Raw genomic sequence first — 19186 nt, 5'->3', positions numbered from 1 at the left:
TGAGAATCTAGAAGATATGTGAACTGAAGCTTTCCATAATCAGAAAATCTGTCAGTAATTTCCATGTGCATACGATCTAGTATACTGTAGTACAGCTGCCTGTATTTCAATTCATCATCTCCTTTTCTTCGCTTTAATGGTGGTTCCAGTGTATTGGCTGAAGAATTTTCATTTTCCATATTACTCCATATGGACGGAAACCCACTACGTCTGAACTCGAATATAGTATTTTTTAACTTTGATACCTCTTGCAAGCAGTATGCTATGTCTAGACTTTTTGTCTGAATAATATTGTAGAGCACATCTGTATGTGCGAACACTCTAGCATAGACTTCAAGAAGAAATATATTCTGAAACTGTGTGAAAAAATTCAAATATCCTTGAGCCTGCACATTTACAGCATCATCCCAGTTTTCTTCAGAGTCATTACAAATGATATTTTTAAAGAAAGCAGTCCGTTTTTCTCTGTATTCCTTTACTGTATTTACAAGCCGAGATGTAAAATTCAATCTAGTTGGTGCTACTTTTGGGAGTTTCTTGTTCATAAATTCCTTGAGTTTTCTGATCTTTTAGGAGATGATGAGAAAAATGCAGCTAAACCCGACAGTGTTTTGAAAAAAAAAATGCGGCATTCTGGAATGGATGAAGCAGTTTGTTGCAAAACTAAATTGAGAACATGGCTGTAACAATGGACAAATAGTGCTTGAGGATACTGTCCTTGAACTTTTGTTTTTAAGCCATTAATATTTCCCGCCATAACTGAAGCACCATCGTAAGTCTGTGCAATTAACTTATTGCCGACATTGTATTCTGCTATAACACCTTCCACATGCTGAAACAAGCAGCAGCAGGTTTGCCCGAACTGACATTTGTGAATCCTATAAACCGTTCTTGAACATTGGCAGTACTATCGACGTATCTTAAAGCAGTGGGCAATTCACTCTGATTAGAGCAGTAACTTGTTTCATCAACAACAATGGCCGCTTAAGGTGCTTCTTCTATTTCAGATTTTATGATCTTTATCATAACCCCACTTATAGCAAATATTAAGTCATTCTGAATTGCGGGAGAAGTACCACGGAATACTGTTGAACTCTCTAGATGATTGGCCTGTAAATGGTCAAATTCACTTAAGGAACTTAAATATTCAATATAATTTCCTCTATTGTCTGATTCCACACTCTCATTATGATCCCGAAAAGCCAATTCTTGTTTTCCTAGAAAGCAGACTGCGTTAATAAGACGCAGTAAAATCTCCCGATTTTTTTCCACAGGAGCATTGTGTTGGTTGATATGTAGAGCTTTTTGCTTATCTAGCTGTAAATCAATTCTTGTCTTCCCAAAGTTTGCAAAGTTCATGCTACTACAAATATGAGCTTTTGATTTGTCGTGTTTTAGGACTGCCGTTCGAAGGGAGTTGATATTAGAAAACCCTCTTTTGACCACACATTAGTTTCGCGGCTAAATAACAAACATGGCCAGCAAAATAGTTTAGACAGTTTAGAAGTACCACACAACCAATTCCACTTACCATATGATGTTGAAGTGAAATGGCGTGTGTACTCACGCTGTTTTTCTTTTACGTCCATGGACAAATTTAACTCAGGAGTTGGTCTTTCCATTTTCACAATTTCAACTTCCTCGTTGTATGTACGACGGTTAAAAGGCACTTTTAATAAACCTTCTATTACACAGTCATTTTCAACACAAACCTCTCCAGAAACTTGTTCTGCCATATTTTTCACAATATCACTTAATTGGGAAATTAAAAACTTAATAATTCACAATTAATATAACTCTTAGACACTCGAACAAATCACAAATTTAAAATACTGCACTGCAAGAACACAATTACATTCAAGAGCTAGCGTGCTAAGCGTTTGTTGCTTCGCGCCTGCGAAGAAACCGATCACGAGAGCGGCAACTCACCCGGCCTACAGTGCACGATGGAAACAGAAGAGAGGGGGGGGGGGTGGGCAGTTATGCGACAGGACAGCGTGCGCGGTACGGTCACAGGCTACCTCACGTAGCAAGCGGTTTCTCCAGCGATGGCGCCTTGACAACTTGTTTCTTTTCGAGAGCAGAGAGCGCATATAAATCTAACAATTACTTTAATTTTAATTATTGTGGTAAAACTAATAATACAAAATTATTACACTATGTTATATTATAAACTTTTTCTTTTGTTCGCAAAATACGCCCCTGGTTAAATAATCAAATTATAAATTACTTACAATATAATCGCCTGTTTGTTAATCAATATGGTTTTAGATCTTACCATAATGCAATTGAAGCCATAGTTAATTTTTTTGTTGAAGTGATTTGGTGCTTTAAAAGTCAAACCGTTTTTATAACTTTAACAAAGCTTTTGACACGATTTCCCACGACATTATCTTACAAAAACTGAAATTGTATGGTTTTAATAATTCTAGTATTTTGTTTTTAAATTCATATTTAACATGCAGACAATGGTGCAATGTCTCAATTTAAACCTGTCAAGTTTGGTGTCCCACAAGGTTCCGTTCTTGGTCCTGTGCTATTCATTACATATATTAATCAGTGGCGAAGCGTCAATGTAAGCTAAAAAGCTAACCTTCGCCAATTAATAATAATTTCATAATAAACCTCCAGGTTATGAACAAAATTATTTATTAATTTTAATAGAATTTATATTTAATGCGTTAAATATTATGATGCGGCAGCTCAGGGTGATTTGTGATGCAGCAGTAAACAAGAAGCCTCCACACATCAGCTTCCAAACAAACTAGTTTCTTTCACTCATTCTTTTGTGTAACCCACCCCGCAGATTTTCCATCCTTTTCTAACTAAACTACCCTGCCATGAATAATTGCATTCCAACGGTTAATTAAATATCTGAATATCTATCTATCTGTCTGTCTGTCTGTCTGTCTGTCTGTCTGTCTGTCTGTCTATCTATCTCTCTATCTATCTGTCTGTCTGTCTGTCTGCCTGCCTGCCTGCCTGCCTGCCTGCCTACCTATGTCTACCTACCTACCTATGTCTATCTACCTACCTATGTCTATCTATCTATCTGTCTGTCTGTCTGTCTGTCTGTCTGTCTGTCTGTCTGTCTGTCTGTCTGTCTGTCTGTCTGTCTGTCTGTCTGTCTGTCTGTCTGTCTGTCTGTCTGTCTATCTATCTATCTATCTATCTATCTATCTATCTATCTATCTATCTATCTATCTATCTATCTATCTATCTATCTATCTATCTATCTATCTATCTATCTATCTATCTATCTATCTATCTATCTATCTATCTATCTATCTATCTATCTATCTATCTATCTATCTATCTATCTATCTATCTACCCTGGTCGCAAGGCTCGCAAGAAGCTAGCTTTTACATTGAAAATAATGTAGTTTCCGAGTTATCCCTTTTCGTCAGTTGTGTTCAGTTGAAGTGTTAGTGTGGACTGTGGCTGATATAATAAATAATGAGTGAAGTAACAGTTCCTGACACCGATTTACTTGAATTTTTAGGACAATTCTATTATCAAGACTGACTTACGAACAAAAGTGCGATTTAAAAAACAAATGACCGTGTCTATTTGTTAGAGATATGAAATCATATTTTACTACGTACCATTTGAGGTCATGTCTTATTGGTGTTACTTACGAGGTTCCAACCAATCTTCGACTGCTGACTTGAAATTGACTACTATTTATTTTAAGACTGTATTTTTGTAATACGTTTTCTCATATGTACAAGAAAAACAACTTGAGTTAGCTTCCCCTGCTCAAAATTTCATGCTACGCCACTGATATTAATGTTTTCCCAACCAGCATTGGGGATAATTGCCTCGACACTCATGTTGCTGACAATTTGGCACTTGGACCTTCTCAGCAAAATGATGTTTTAATGAGAAAACAACAATAAAAAACTGTTATGATGCCAATAAACTCAGAATTAATTCTAATAAGACGGTAGATATTTAATAGAAATATTACTGACATGTTTTCCTCAGTTAAATTTCTTGGCATTCATCTAGAAGCTGGTCTCGGCTAGAATACACACTGAATACATCTATACTAATAATAAATCTGTAGCCGAAATTTTTCTGGTAATTTTCTATTTTCCAAAAATAATTGGTCCTAACATATATAATTAACCACCCTGAAACCGAAAATCGCTTTTTTGAAATTTTTGTTTGTATGTCTGTCTGTCTGTCTATCTGTATGTTTGTTACCTTTTCACGCGATAATGGCTGAACAGATTTCGATGAAAATTGGAATATGAATTAAGTTCGTTGTAACTTAGATTTTAGGCTATATGGCATTGAAAATACATTATTTAAAAGGGGGTTATCAGGGGGTCTGATTTAAATAAATCGAAATATCTCGCTTATTATTGCTTTTTGTGAAAAATGTTACATAACAAAAGTTTCTTTAAATATAATTTTCGATAAGTTTTATTCCTTGAAAAATTTTGATAGGACTGATATTTAATGAGATAAATGAGTTTTAAAATTAAAATAACTGCCATCTAAGGCCGTATAATGAAATAAAAAACAAATGACTTCGTCTATAAGGGGCCTTGGACAGCAACAATCGAAAGCTATGAAAGATAGCCTACAGAGAATGTTTCTGTGTTTGTATGAAGTAATATCGAAAGCTAAATTAACCGATTTGTATAATTAATTATTATTTCACCATTGGAAAGTGCAGTTTCTCTAGATGGACATAATGCTATAATGTTATTACAGTAACTTCTGATATAATATAATATAATATAATATAATATAATATAATATAATATAATATAATATAATATAATATAATATAATTAAGAAACATGTTAAAGGAATTGTCATTGCACCAAATGAGTGGTCTCTGGACCAAAATGATCGCATTTTAATTATTTAAATACAATTTAAATTAAGTAACATATTAAACGATTTATCCTTCTATCAAACACGAATGTTCCCTGGATCAAATGTCCTATTTTAATTATGTAATTACTTTATATTTATTTCTAACGGGTGCAGCGGAGCGCACGGGTACGGCTAGTTTATAATAAAATTAATAAAGGAATTTTCATGTTACGAATCCTTAGAGAAACTTTATGTTATAAATGTTTTGTTACGGTTTATTATGCTTATATTTATAGTTACTTAAGTTGATTTATTGTAATGTATCATGGTTGTACATAGCATCATATTTAGGCCCAATTGTATAAAACTCCCTGACTAAAGATCAATTTTGATCGAAGATCGAAAAGTAAACCGAGTTCAGACACTTCTTCTATTGTATAAAACTTTTCTGCGATCAAATTACCTTGGTTCAAATGCAATCAAGTTCACGTGAAAAGGACTTGGCAACATCGCATAAACAGGTGAAATAGGTGATACGCGGACCATGTTATACAGGTTTGTTCAGTGTTGCCAATCTAGCGATTTTAACTCTTTTTCAACAACAATTTCTTTTAACTTTTATATTGCTTAAATAGGGTTTTGGTGACCTTTTCAGCACCCCATAGTGACCAAATTTAATCTTTCTTTGTCGATAATGAGAAATCTAGCGACTTTACAACTACTTTTTGGCGACTTTCCGTATTACATTCTGTTGGAGACACTGGTTTGTTTTGTGCATTGTAAATAATGGCGGACAATAAGAAGAAGGTTGACTGTTCTCCAAGTTGTTATCATGTTATGGTGTTTGATACTGCTAAACATAATAAAGCTTTATAAAACGACAATTTTCGTTTAGTAATACAGTTAATTGAACATTTATGAATGTACCTATCATATCCATTAATAATTAATGGTTGTTATAAACATAATATAATTATAGGTTATGTTATTTGATACTGCTGAACACGATAGAGCCTTATAAAATATAAGAATGTTTGTGTATTAAGGCAAGAAATTGAAAGAAATATATATAAATGTACCTATCATATCTATTAATATTAATAATAATGGATATTTTATTTGCACAATCTGTCACTCGTATATTTCAAACAGAAAAGAAATAACTGAACTTGGATCATCTAACTTAATCGGAGAAATTTCTTCAGTCAAAGTTGACTTTAGTTTGAGACAAATTAATCTCAGATTAGACTTTATACAACACAAAATTCCAAGTTCAGCTGAAACAAGGATCAATTTAACCTCTGATCTAAGATTAAATGGTTTATACAATCGGGCCTTAATATATCCAATAGTATCGTGATCCAGCTCTAATTTCCACGCTTGCACGTCGTACAGCTTTGTACAGACAATGGGAACATATTCTTAAATCCATTGTGTACTGTCAGGACTAATTTTCCATTTCCACGCCTACAAGAGTGAGTTCATTCACCCCTGGCTATAAACAAGGCCAACTGAGCGCCATCTTCTACTGGAAGTTTCGATTTGGTCTCAGGGGACATTCACCTTGAAACCTTTCAATCAGGCACTAATAAGCCATATGTTTTAATTTTCACATCCAGGTAAGCTCACATTTTCCTTTTCTCTCTTATTACAAGCTCCTAGAAAATTTCAGGAGCTAGATCGACTATAAGTCATTTTTAAGATTGTAGGAAAGAAGATATTTTTAACATAATCCGCAATATATGTCTCGCCACCGATCCATAGAGTCTTCCTCTCTGTTTGTGACCAAGTTTCTGTTCGGACCTCACTTTTTGAGAAGAAGGCAAGATCACCGTTCGAAACAATGCCACACTCTCAACCTCTGACCAAGCCCTTGCTCTGCTTCAATTTTTCTGGAGTGACCAGGCACTCCTTGTATCTTTACAAAACAACTGGATGGTCTTCGCGTCTTCTATTATTTTCGTCCCCTGTGAGGGTGCGTTTGTGTAGTGTAGCGTGGAGTCGAATAGTGTGTGTATTCTGAAATTGAGTTGTGTGTTGAGGATTTGTTGTGGGAAAAGGAACTGACTATCTTACCCCATTATCTCCTGGCTTAGTTGCCTCATGGGTGATGCCTTATTGGTGTCACTTATGAGGTTCAAAGTTGTCTTTTGGACAGGACTATACAGTACTTTTTTTTTTAAGATGGGACATGACAGTTAAGCGGCCGAGCTTGGAACTACAGTGCTATGTTGCCAATATGGACTACCATGCTGCCAGCTGTTGGAAACTAGCAATTGTCGTTAAGATGGCTGACGTTAAAACATTAATTGGCAATTGACGCGAAGGTAAAAAAACAACACAAAAATCGACAGAGAATCAAAGACGAAATGTGCCAATGCTAACATTGTGTGCACAATAAATGTCTCCAAGAGAGTTATTAAGCACTCACCACGTGGGAACGGTAAGTTTGGCAAATCAACCGTTGTTACCATAGCAACAGGCCTACAACGCTATGTGACATTCAGTTGTTTTTCCGATCGCAACGCTCCTGCCATGTCCCATCTTAAAAAAAATACAAGTACAGACGTGGACAAATTATTAAGAAAATTGACGATTTTTATGATAATTCTGTTCACAAAATTTGACTTTTCAATTTAGACGACAGTTGACAATTTTGCATATTTCTATCATTACAACAGACAGAAATATGAAAAAATGTCAACTTTAGTTTAAATTGAAGAGCTAATTTTGTAAAAATATATAATAAAAACCTTCAATTTTGCTAATAATTTATAAATTAGCAAAAATGTCAACTACAGTCTAAATTGAGGAGTCAAATTTTGTAAAACTATAAAATAAAAATCTTCAGTTTTGCTAATAATTTGGAAATATCCAAAATGTCAACTGTATTCCGAATTGAAGAACCGAATTTTGTAAAAATATACAATAAAAACCTTCAGTTTTGCTAATAATTTGTAAATATGCAAAAATATCAAATGTAGTCCAAATTGAAGAGTTAAATTTTCTAAAAATATACAATAGAAATATTCAATTTTGCTAATAATTTGGAATACGCAAAAATCTCAACTGTAGTCTAAATTGAAGAATCATATTTTGTAAAAATATATTTTAAAAATCTTCAATTTGCTAATACTTTGTCCATGTGTGCATAAACAAAATAATAATAATAATAATAATAATAATAATAATAATAATAATAATAATAATACTTTCTTACTTACAAATGGCTTTTAAGGAACCCGAAGGTTCATTGCCGCCCTCATATAAGCCCGCCAGCGGTCCCTATCCTGTGCAAGATTAATCCAGTCTCTATCATCATACCCCACCTCCCTCAAATCCATTTTAATATTATCCTCCCATCTACGTCTCGGCCTCCCTAAAGGTCTTTTTCCCTCCGGTCTCCCAACTAACACTCTATATGCATTTCTGGTTTCGCCCATACGTGCTACATGCCCTGCCCATCTCAAACGTCTGGATTTAATGTTCCTAATTATGTCAGGTGAAGAATACAATGCGTGCAGTTCTGTGTTGTGTAACTTTCTCCATTCTCCTGTAACTTCATCCCTCTTAGCCCCAAATATTTTCCTAAGCACCTTATTCTCAAACACCCTGAACCTATGTTCCTCTCTCAGAGTGAGAGTCCAAGTTTCACAACCATACAGAAGAACCGGTAATATAACTAATAATAATAATAATAATAATAATAATAATAATAATAATAATAATACAGGTGATATTCACCATTTTGTGAAGGGTTCATCCGAGTTGTCCAGCACCCGATCCCACGGCTTGGTCCAGGTGACGCTCCGCCCCACCTCGGCCCAGAACTCTTCGGGCTCTTCCAAGGACCGCCTGAACGCCTCGTGGTATTTCTGCTGCAGTATCAGTTCTGCAGAAGCATGAGACACGTCAAGTCAGTGACAGGCGTGCGTGTGGCGAAGTCACAGCGCCAAAGACAAGCACTAAGACGACGCTACATTACGTACACATAATATATTGTTAAATTAAACTGGATTAATGAGGCGCCAAGTTTGCACGGGCAGCCATTTCGAGAAGCTGTCTTAGTTTTAAGTTTATCTGCATGCAAATGGAGGATTGTGTCCTGCATGAGATATTATCACACAGGGGCGGCTTTTGGGGTAGTGCCAGTGTGCCATGGCACCGCCAATGAAATAAAAAATAATATCCTAAAAAGGAGTTGTAATAGTTTATTTCTACACATTTTATTCGTATTTCATCTGAACGAGACCGCGCACAGATCGGGACGCACTCTTGCAACGTTTTTCCGAACTTTGGAGCCACTTCTGTGTGGCACTGCCTACATCCATGTAACACTGTACAAAAGGAAAATCGAATCGAAAAAAAAAACGAAGGAGAATTGGGAGGAAAATTTAAAAGGTACGCAAAACGCGTCCTTGCAAGTGGGTTGGGGGCTGTATAAAACTAAATATGTGAGCTCCAAGCCTGTTGGCCACTAGTCTCACTCCGGGTTACGCTGCTCCCCTGAAGGAGCTCTAGAAAATTTTGAAGGGGAAGCCGAAATTGGACGTAACCTCTTAGGTACCACATACGCGAGGGGGCTGACATTGATCAATTGATCACGGAACGGGGCGAGGAGGAGTTGGCTGGTGTTTGCCGTTAGAATGGCAAGACGCCGTCATCTGTTGTTCGATGACAAAGCATGTGAAGGCCGTCGGAAGAAGCGCCGTGAAATCTAATCTGCAATTTGAGAGGTCCCTGTCCTTTCAATTTGCGACTTATAGAGTGACCTCGTATATTTAATAGACTATTTATATTATCTGAACTAGGGCATACATCGTTTATAATATGGGTGGAATATGTATGGGGAAGGGCATATAGGTCCGTGGCCCATTTCTTATAGGGCTCATCCCGACATTTGTCTTACGCCTGAGGAAAACCACGGAATACCTTAGGCGAGATGAGTTGTCTCATGTATAAGAGACTAGCCAATTTGGCTATTATGTAGGAGGTGATCGTTGTCATGAGCCTTGTTGAATCGTCTCAATTTTGAGACCAGCCATTTGGCTATATGATGGCTCAATTACGATGAGAGGGAGATATGTAATTAGTTGATTAATTTAAGTAATTAGAGAGATTAATGGGGATATGAGTGCAGGTCCGTGGCCCATTTCTTTTAGGGCTCATCCCGACATTTGTCTTAGCGCCTTAGGAAAACCATGTACAAAAGGCTACTGATTCTAGTTTATATACGTTTCTTATGGCAGATTTTGAGCCGAATTCAGTTTGACTCAGTAGTTAATATTCCGCCCGCTAGAGCACAGTAATACAGAAATTTCGCTAGATGGCAGGGTTGTTGGAGACTTTAGGAAGGGAACCATCAACCGCAGACTTTCACGAAAACACAAGTTAAAATTCCGCGCCAAATGTTAATGTAATGTTGCCAATTCAAAACTAATGCACATAACTTGGATTTGAATGTGTAAAGTATTATCCGTTTAACTATATTGAATGCAGGGATAGTCATGGTTCTTTTTAGAAAGATAAATATTTTTTTCATATTATGTAAAACTGTTTGTTAATGTTGTGTAATATTTGTTTTATTTTGCGGCAACTAAATATCGCTACACTGTTGCTATCGTTGATGCTTCTGTTAACGATACATGAGATCTATGCAGGACATGAAGATGTGTTATTCAGGCCGCTGCCTTGGATTCATCGGCCTGTTAAATAAAATGCAAACGTGTTCGTTTATTATCTATATCACTGTTTATCTCGTGTGTTTTTGCCAGTAATTTTACTTGTTATGAAATTTATTTGTATTTGACTTACAATACTGTGAAAGTTTTGATTATCTGTATCTGTAAATTTCGTTATTAGTTTCGGAAATGTTATTGTAACTGTTACTAGATACATTATTAACTGTACACCTGGTAAAATAGCTGGTTTAATTAATGTGTTTTATTTAACATAATGTAAAAATATGTTTTTATATTGACTTAATCTGTTTACTATGTATTGTATTTTTTGTTTAGCATAACTGATGAATTGTATGTACTGTAAATTGAATAGTATACTGTATAGGTCAACTGATGAACTGTTTAAGCTTATAAATTGAATTAATCTACTTCATATGAATTGTATAGCTTAACGAAATTAAGTTTGTAAATTGAACTAATTTAATTGTATATGTTTGTATAGTTTGGCTGATGAATTGTATGTGTTCTTAAAATGATTACTAGTCTGTGTAGCTCTACTGATGAATTGTATATAGACCTACTGTAAATTGAATGGTAATATGTGTAGCTCAACTGATGAATTGTTTATGATTATAAATTGAATTAATCTACTTGATATTAATTGCACAAATTTGTATAGCTTAATGAAAGTATGCTACTTTGTATTGTATATATTTGTATAGTTTTGGCCGATGAATTGTATATGCTTTAAATTGAATAGTAATCTATATAGCTCTACTGATAAATTGTTTGTGTTTGTAATTTGAAGTAGTTTGCATGATATGTATTATCAATTTCTGTATATCACAACTGGTTGAATTGTTTATGCCTTAAATTTAATTAAATTGTTTTGTATTATAATATAGCTCAACTTATGAATGATCGTTTGCGTTTGTAAATTTAATAATCTGATTGGCTATGTATTGTATACTTTTAGTAGAGCCATCGATGTAGCTCAGTCGGCAGACTCGCTGGGCTGCTGATCCGGAGCTGCGTTCGAGCTTGGGTTGGATCCCCCTTTGGACTTTGGTTTCTTCGGAGGTTTTCCACAGTCGTGGGACTGAAGCCGGATGGTCTATGGCGAGTCCTTGGCATCAACACCTTTGATTTGATTACCCCCTTTGATTTGATTACCTGGTTGGGTTTTTCCGAGGTTTCCCCACCGAAAATGCCGGGTAATATTTTGGCGAATCCTCGGACCTCATTTCATCTCACTACATCTCGCCAAAATGTAAAAAAAAAAATTGTACAACATTGTAAAAATTGTAGAAAATTACTAAATTGTAAAACTATAAAAATTTGTAAAAATTGTAATTGTAATATTGTAAAATGTTGACATGTTCCACATCTTAAAGCTTCATTGCTCATGTAAGATCTATGGAATAAAATAAATGAATGAATGAATAAATGAATGAATGAATGAATGAATGAATGAATGAATGAATGAATGAATGAAACGTGAGCTGCGATTATCAGTTTCACTAGGGTAATTTGCGTACAACTTTTTTTCATTTTTGGCACCACCACCAGAATGCCTCACCGGCCGCCACTGTTATCACATAATTTAATACATTTCAAAAGGCGAGGAAAACAGTAACTGGTACATTGACGTCATTCTGTTTTATATATTCATAGAAAGTCTCACTCTCGGATGACAAGTCCATGCATACAGCGTCTTTATTTCATACTTAAAGCGCAATTGGACGAGGGAGTTTTACAAGCGTTAAATGCAATTTCCATCAGACCGGTTTCCTACAGAGCCTGGAGTTCTATCTAGGTTTTAACCTATTTTCCCCCTTTGCTTACCATTTCTAAAATTGCAACTTACTTCTCCGTTTCATGTTCCCTGATACCAATTACAGTATGTGAATCCTACCGAATGTGAAAACATCTCAATGACAAATTTCAAGGGAAAAATTGTTCCGGGGCCGGGTATCGATCCCGGGACCTCTGGTTGAACGTACCAGCGCTCTACCACTGAGCTACCCGGGAACTCCACCCGACACAGTCTCAACTTTTCCCTTTATATCCACACAACTCGCGTGGGCTGACGAAACGTCAGAGACCCACAACGAGTGCACACAATCTCTGTGTGACTTGGAATTGTGGTTTTCTGTTAACGTACACAGTAACGTATATATTATGCAAATCCAGTCTTTCAGGTGAAGCTCCCTGTAAAGTGTAAAGCAGATTTGAATAATTTCAAGGGAAAAATTGTTCCGGGGCCGGGTATCGATCCCGGGACCTCTGGTTGAACGTACCAGCGCTCTACCACTGAGCTACCCGGGAACTCCACCCGACACAGTCTCAACTTTTCCCTTTATATCCACACAACTCGCGTGAGCTGACGAAACGCCAGAGACCCACAACGAGTGCACACAATCTCTGTGTGACTTGGAATTGTGGTTTTCTGTTAACGTACACAGTAACGTATATATTATGCAAATCTAGTCTTTCAGGTGAAGCTCCCTGTAAAGTGTAAAGCAGATTTGAATAATTTCAAGGCAAAAAATTGTTATCGATCCCGGGACCTCTGGTTGAACGTACCAGCGCTCTACCACTGAGCTGGTAGCTCAGTTGTAGAGCGCTGGTACGTTCAACCAGAGGTCCCGGGATCGATACCCGGCCCCGGAACAATTTTTCCCTTGAAATGATTCAAATCTGCTTTACAGGGAGCTTCACCTGAAAGACTAGATTTGCATCTCAGTGACACTTTGAAACCCAAAAGAGGCTAAATTGTCATCAATGCTGATACGACTAAAAGAAATACACATTAAATAGAGAATGAGGCAAGATGGACAGCGTGAAAAACCACAAAATATGAAGTTCATCTTGCACTAATTCCGTTTTCATGGTGGGCTAAGATTGCGAATTAATGGTGGGGGGGGGGAATTTTCCCTTGTTGAAAAGTTATCGCACTCTCAAAAATTCACAAAATATAATTGTTTTAATACGAATAGACTTTATAAAGTATAAAGTAAACATAGAAAATAATAATGATGTAAGTGTTATTTTTTATTTAACGACGCTCGCAACTGCAGAGGTTATATCAGCGTCGCCGGATGTCCTGGAATTTTGAATAATTTCGAGGGAAAAATTGTTCCGGAGCCGGGTATCGAACCCGGGACCTCTGGTTTAACGTACCAACGCTCTACCACTGAGCAACTCGGGACTCTAACTGACACCGATCCAATTTTTCCTCTATATCCACAGACCTCAAAGTGGGCTGACAACCGTCAAGCAACCAACTTCGAGTGCACACTAACTCCGTGTGACTTAAATTGTGGTTTTCTGTTAACGAACAGTGACGTGTATTATGCAAATCAAGATTTCAGGTATAACTCGCTGTAAAGTTGATCTGAATAATTTCGAGGGAAAAATTGTTCCGGAGCCGGGTATCGAACCCGGGACCTCTGGTTTAACGTACCAACGCTCTACCACTGAGCTACTCGGGAACTCTAACTGACACCGATCCAATTTTTCCCTCTATATCCACAGACCTCAAAGTGGGCTGACAACCGTCAAGCAACCAACTTCGAGTGCACACTAACTCCGTGTGACTTAAATTGTGGTTTTCTGTTAACGAACAGTGACGTGTATTATGCAAATCAAGATTTCAGGTATAACTCCCTGTAAAGTTGATCTGAATAATTTCGAGGGAAAAATTGTTCCGGAGCCGGGTATCGAACCCGGGACCTCTGGTTTAACGTACCAACGCTCTACCACTGAGCTACTCGGGAACTCTGACACCGATCCTGGAATTTTGTCCCGCAGGAGTTCTTTTACATGCCAGTAAATCTACTGACACGAGCCTGTCGCATTTAAGCACACTTAAATGCCATCGACCTGGCCCGGGATCGAACCCTCATCTTGGGCGCAGAAGGCCAGCGCTATAGCAACACGCCAACCAGATCGACTGTAATATTGATGTATTATCATCCCTAGCAAGCTGACAAAAAATAACTTAGGAATTTCACATCTTATCTTAAACCTGTTCATGGATATAATTATTATTATGATCAAGATGCAAGACAAGCAACTCGGGCGACCAAGCGTTGAGTCGTATTGAATTCAGAGGTGAGTTTATTCATTACTTTATTATTCTTACTTGCAGTGTTTACATTTCATACAGTAATATCAACAACAGCAATAATAATAATAATAATAATAATAATAATAATAATAATAATAATAATAATAATAATAATAATAATATCAATAATAATAATAGCAATAATAATTCTGTTATTTCAAATTCTGCGCACCGCTACCCCAATATATTTGGCTTATCGTTTTCAAAATTTATCCGCATATCATCAGCTAAGTACAAGATCTCATTATAACAATTTACTCATTATATCCTACCACAAGACATCTTTATATTCTTCATCCTATACAGTTTCAGTTGCTAGAAATTGGAACTCGCTTCCGAGTGATATAAGGGGTTGTTGGACAATAGCTTCATTTAGGTCAAAATTACATAAATTCTTACTTAACAGATGAATTGCTGATTAACAGGGAAAGGATTTATATGTAAATACATATTTACTTATAAAGCTAATATAATTTATATTTTGCATTATCTTTATGTTTCACAATGTGTAGGGTTGAAAAATCCTACTTTTATTTTCCATATTTTTCCATATTTTAGAGTTTAGTACATATTTTCGTTAATTTCCATATATTTTCCATATTTCATATAAAACAGTCCATATTATATTAGGTTTAACAATAAAACAAAACAAAATTCCATTAACTTTTAAAAATACATTTCAACAATAGAGATTTAAACACATGTTCAGTAATCCCTTTAACATCAGAGTTATTTGAAAATTAGCAGTCCTATCAACAATGGGAAAGTAAGTTACAAAACTGTATTAATTTAATTTAAAATTTTTAACAGACTTCAGTTGTGCAGCTCAACAGTTAAATGCCAGTCAGAGTACACATAGGTTCAGTTTTGTAAATCATACTATAAAGACGGTAAATATGCCAAAAGTACGTCATTCAGTCAATTTAAAATCAAAACTAACAAGTTACATTTCAGAATTTAAAGAAGATGGTTTATCAACTGACAATAAAATATTATTTTGTAATTTGTGTCAGTGTGCAGTATCATCTACACAAAAGTTCCTGGTGCAACAACACATTACAACTAGTAAACATCAGGCCAACAAACAACTAAATTCCAAGCAGAGACAATTGTTTTTAACACAACCAACAACATCGAATGTAAGATCTGAGTTTAACATCGACCTGTGCCGTTCTCTCATCTCTGCTGATATTCCTCTCTACAAACTAAAGAATATGGACTTCAGGGAATTCCTTGAAATATATACTCAACATACAATCCCGGATGAGTCAACACTTAGGAAGACGTATGCTCCATCCATCTACGATGAGACAATACAGAAGATAAGAGATGAAATTAAAGATAGTTCAATTTGGGTTTCCATTGATGAGACTCCCGACAAAGAAGGTAGACTTGTTGGTAATGTAGTTATCGGTTTGTTAAGTGAACAATATTCTGAACGAATTCTTTTACATTGTGATGTTCTAGAAAAGTGCAATAACAAAACTATAGTTAAACTGTTCAACGAAGCTATGGGTATCCTGTGGCCAAAGGGTATTATGTACGATAATGTGTTATTCTTTATTAGCGATGCTGCCCTTTATATGGTCAAAGCTGGACAAGCATTATCTGTTGTATATCCTAAATTGACTCATTTTACTTGTGTGGCGCATGCATTTCATCGTGTGGCAGAAGTGGTCAGAGACAATTTCCCTAAAGTAGATTTGTTGATTTCATCAGTGAAAAAAGTATTTCTCAAAGCTCCCAGTAGAGTTAACGTGTTGAAAGAAATGTACCCTGAAATTCCATTGCCACCAAAGCCAATTTTAACTAGATGGGGTACATGGCTAGAAGCAGTTGAATATTATGCCGAACATATAGACTCTATTAACAATGTTCTCCTTGCATTGGACCCTGAAGATGCAGTCTCAATTGATACTGCGAAAACAGTTACCTGTGACATAAGTGTGAAGAATGACTTAGCTCACATTCAGCATACATTTTCATGCATCATAAAAACGCTCAAAAGTCTCCAAAATAGGCACCTTTCACTATCTGAAAGTTTTGAAATTATAAATAGTACTGTGGAACAACTGAATCGTGGTAGAGGTAAAGTTGCAGATGCAGTAAGAGCTAAGGTGGACACTGTACTTTCAAAAAACCCTGGATATGAAGAACTACAAAAGGTTGTTGCTGTGATGAGTGGTGAATCAACAGTGAAGATTAACTTGGACTTATCCCCAGCAGACATTGTGAAATTGAATTATGTACCAGTTACTTCTTGTGACGTCGAACGCTCTTTTAGTCAGTATAAATCTATCCTCAGAGACAATAGAAGAAGATTCACTTTTCAGCACTTGAAAGAAATGTTTGTAACCTATTGTTATGGTAACAGACAATAAAAATTGTGTTTTGTTGAAACTACATTGGAAGATAAGGTACGTCCATTATATTTTTTGTTTAGTTTGATTAAAATGTACCAATATTTAACGTACATAGTCATTTTTTTATAATTTTAAGTCCATATTTAATTCCATATTTTGGTAAAAATCCATATTTAATTCCATATTTTGGTAAAAATAACTACATATATATTTACATATTTCATATATCTTTAGTCCATATAAATCCGTTCCCTGCTGATTAATATTTGTTACTTATAATGAAACTAACATCTGTCCATTCTTATTATTATTATCTTTAATTTCTCTAAATAGATTTACAAAACCTCTAATGGCAATTACATTAATATTCTCATTATAGAAATAGAAATATATATATTCTCCCTGTAACATAGTCCTAGTAAGCTTATATTAAATTAATTTTCATCATTTTACTAGCTATCTCAAATATTAAATTAATTATAATTCATTGAATTAAATTAGCTCATAAATTAAGTTACTAATTTACCTTATAGATTTATCTAAATTTAAATAAATGTGTAGTGAAGATTATTGCTGGAGAACCTTTTAAGTGTAGTGAAAATATTTGTAATTTAAATATATGTATTGTACTGATTAAGGCTGGTTGAGTGGAAGAGAAGGCCTTATGGCCTTAACTCTGCCAGCGAAAATAAAACATGATTATTATTAATAATAATAATAATAATAATAATAATAATAATAATAATAATAATAATAATAATAATAATAATAATAATGCATTATTCTGCGTGGTAATTAATGTTTCTATACACTCCAGTGGCGGTTCCTCGGGGGAGGGAAGGGAGGAACGTCCTCCTCACATTTTCTTCTTTTGAAAGTAAATACCAAATAAAATATGTGCCTTGAAATTCGAGGAAGATTCGATAATTTTTAAGTTCACAGCTATAAGAAAAATTCGGTTGATCGAGTTTTAAACGGCGCGCACTCATGTGCCGTAGAAAACTGTGAGAAAGATGCGAGATTGTTTGTGTGGAGGAAAGGCACTCCATTCCTCCTCTACTGCAGTTAACACACATAGACAACAGCGCACTAGCGGCCAGAGAAAGAAGTAGAGTTTTAAAGCAAGTAAATGAACGGACAGGGAGGAGATCCTCCTCTGAATCAGCGCATGGGCGGGAAATAGAAACCGACTGGTCGTGCAGCAAGCTCGCTACCGCTGCCACCTAACGATGTTGCATTCAACCGGACTATAACACATCTAGGAGGAGACACAACAAAAACAGTTTTAACGCAACGCTATGAAAGACACCATGTAAACTTTTTTTAAAAATTATAAATCAAAAATATTATTCATTGCACTTTATATAGGCTACTATTCATGGTTTGAAACTTTCGTGGATATTTGAAAGTTAAAGTCGGGTTTATGTAAAACAAAGAGGAAGTAGTTTTACGTAGTTGGCCCCTGAAATTCACTTCTATTCATTGTTTACTAGACAGGGCAACAGTCAAGTTGTCAGTTTTGTACAAATATATTTGAAACTGAAAGTAGGTACTCCAAACTACATCATTTTTAACATAAAAAATTAATCTGCCACCGGCAGCTTTGAACAATAATGATAGTATAACTTTACAAGAACTGACATTCTTCAAAAGTATGTGACACTGAACTTGTAAAATGTACATGTGGCAATACAGACCACGTGGGTGGGTGCAGTGTTCTCGCTTTCCTCAGATTATTTCCCATTCCCATTTCCATTTCCGTAAAACGGTTCCGGTTACGAGTTAGTAGCTAGTCTCTTCCAACACGTGTGATGCTGCAGTGTGCTCGAGAAATGCTACGAGGTGGTGAATTTCCAATTGTTAATTTGTGCAATTATTCAACAATGAATGGAAGTGAAATCATAATATATTTTGGGCAATTTAGGAAACTCAGTTTACAAGAACAGATTATGCTATACAGAAGGGAAGGCCAACCCCAACACTACCTGGTCTTACATGTATGCATGTAGGCTAATTTGTAGCATGTTTCATTTAAGAAGGTGTCATTTAGTGCTGTTAATTTCTTTCCTCCTCTTAAGAAATATGCAGAAGCCGCCACTGATATACTCCTAATTGAACCGTTGAGCAAAGTAAACATATTACATTTTGTCCGACAGAACAACAAAAAAGTTCTACT

The 19186-nt window shown here is 35.7% G+C and overlaps 1 protein-coding gene across 5 annotated transcripts in view; it reads right to left on the bottom strand.

The window, feature by feature from the left end:
- The window catches only part of LOC138711203 (acyl-CoA synthetase short-chain family member 3, mitochondrial), a 330810-nt gene that overhangs the window by 60406 nt on the left and 251218 nt on the right, over positions 1-19186 (bottom strand). For all 5 annotated transcript variants that reach the window (XM_069842584.1, XM_069842585.1, XM_069842587.1 and 2 more), the window contains exon 3: positions 8579-8726. In XM_069842584.1, coding sequence (XP_069698685.1) covers positions 8579-8726 — 148 coding nt within the window. The remainder of the gene's footprint in view (positions 1-8578; positions 8727-19186) is intronic.

Source organism: Periplaneta americana, chromosome 12, assembly GCF_040183065.1.
Source record: "Periplaneta americana isolate PAMFEO1 chromosome 12, P.americana_PAMFEO1_priV1, whole genome shotgun sequence".
NCBI classification, from domain to species: domain Eukaryota; kingdom Metazoa; phylum Arthropoda; class Insecta; order Blattodea; family Blattidae; genus Periplaneta; species Periplaneta americana.
Note: the sequence above shows the minus strand (reverse complement) of the source record. Positions and strands in the feature narration are given on the sequence as shown.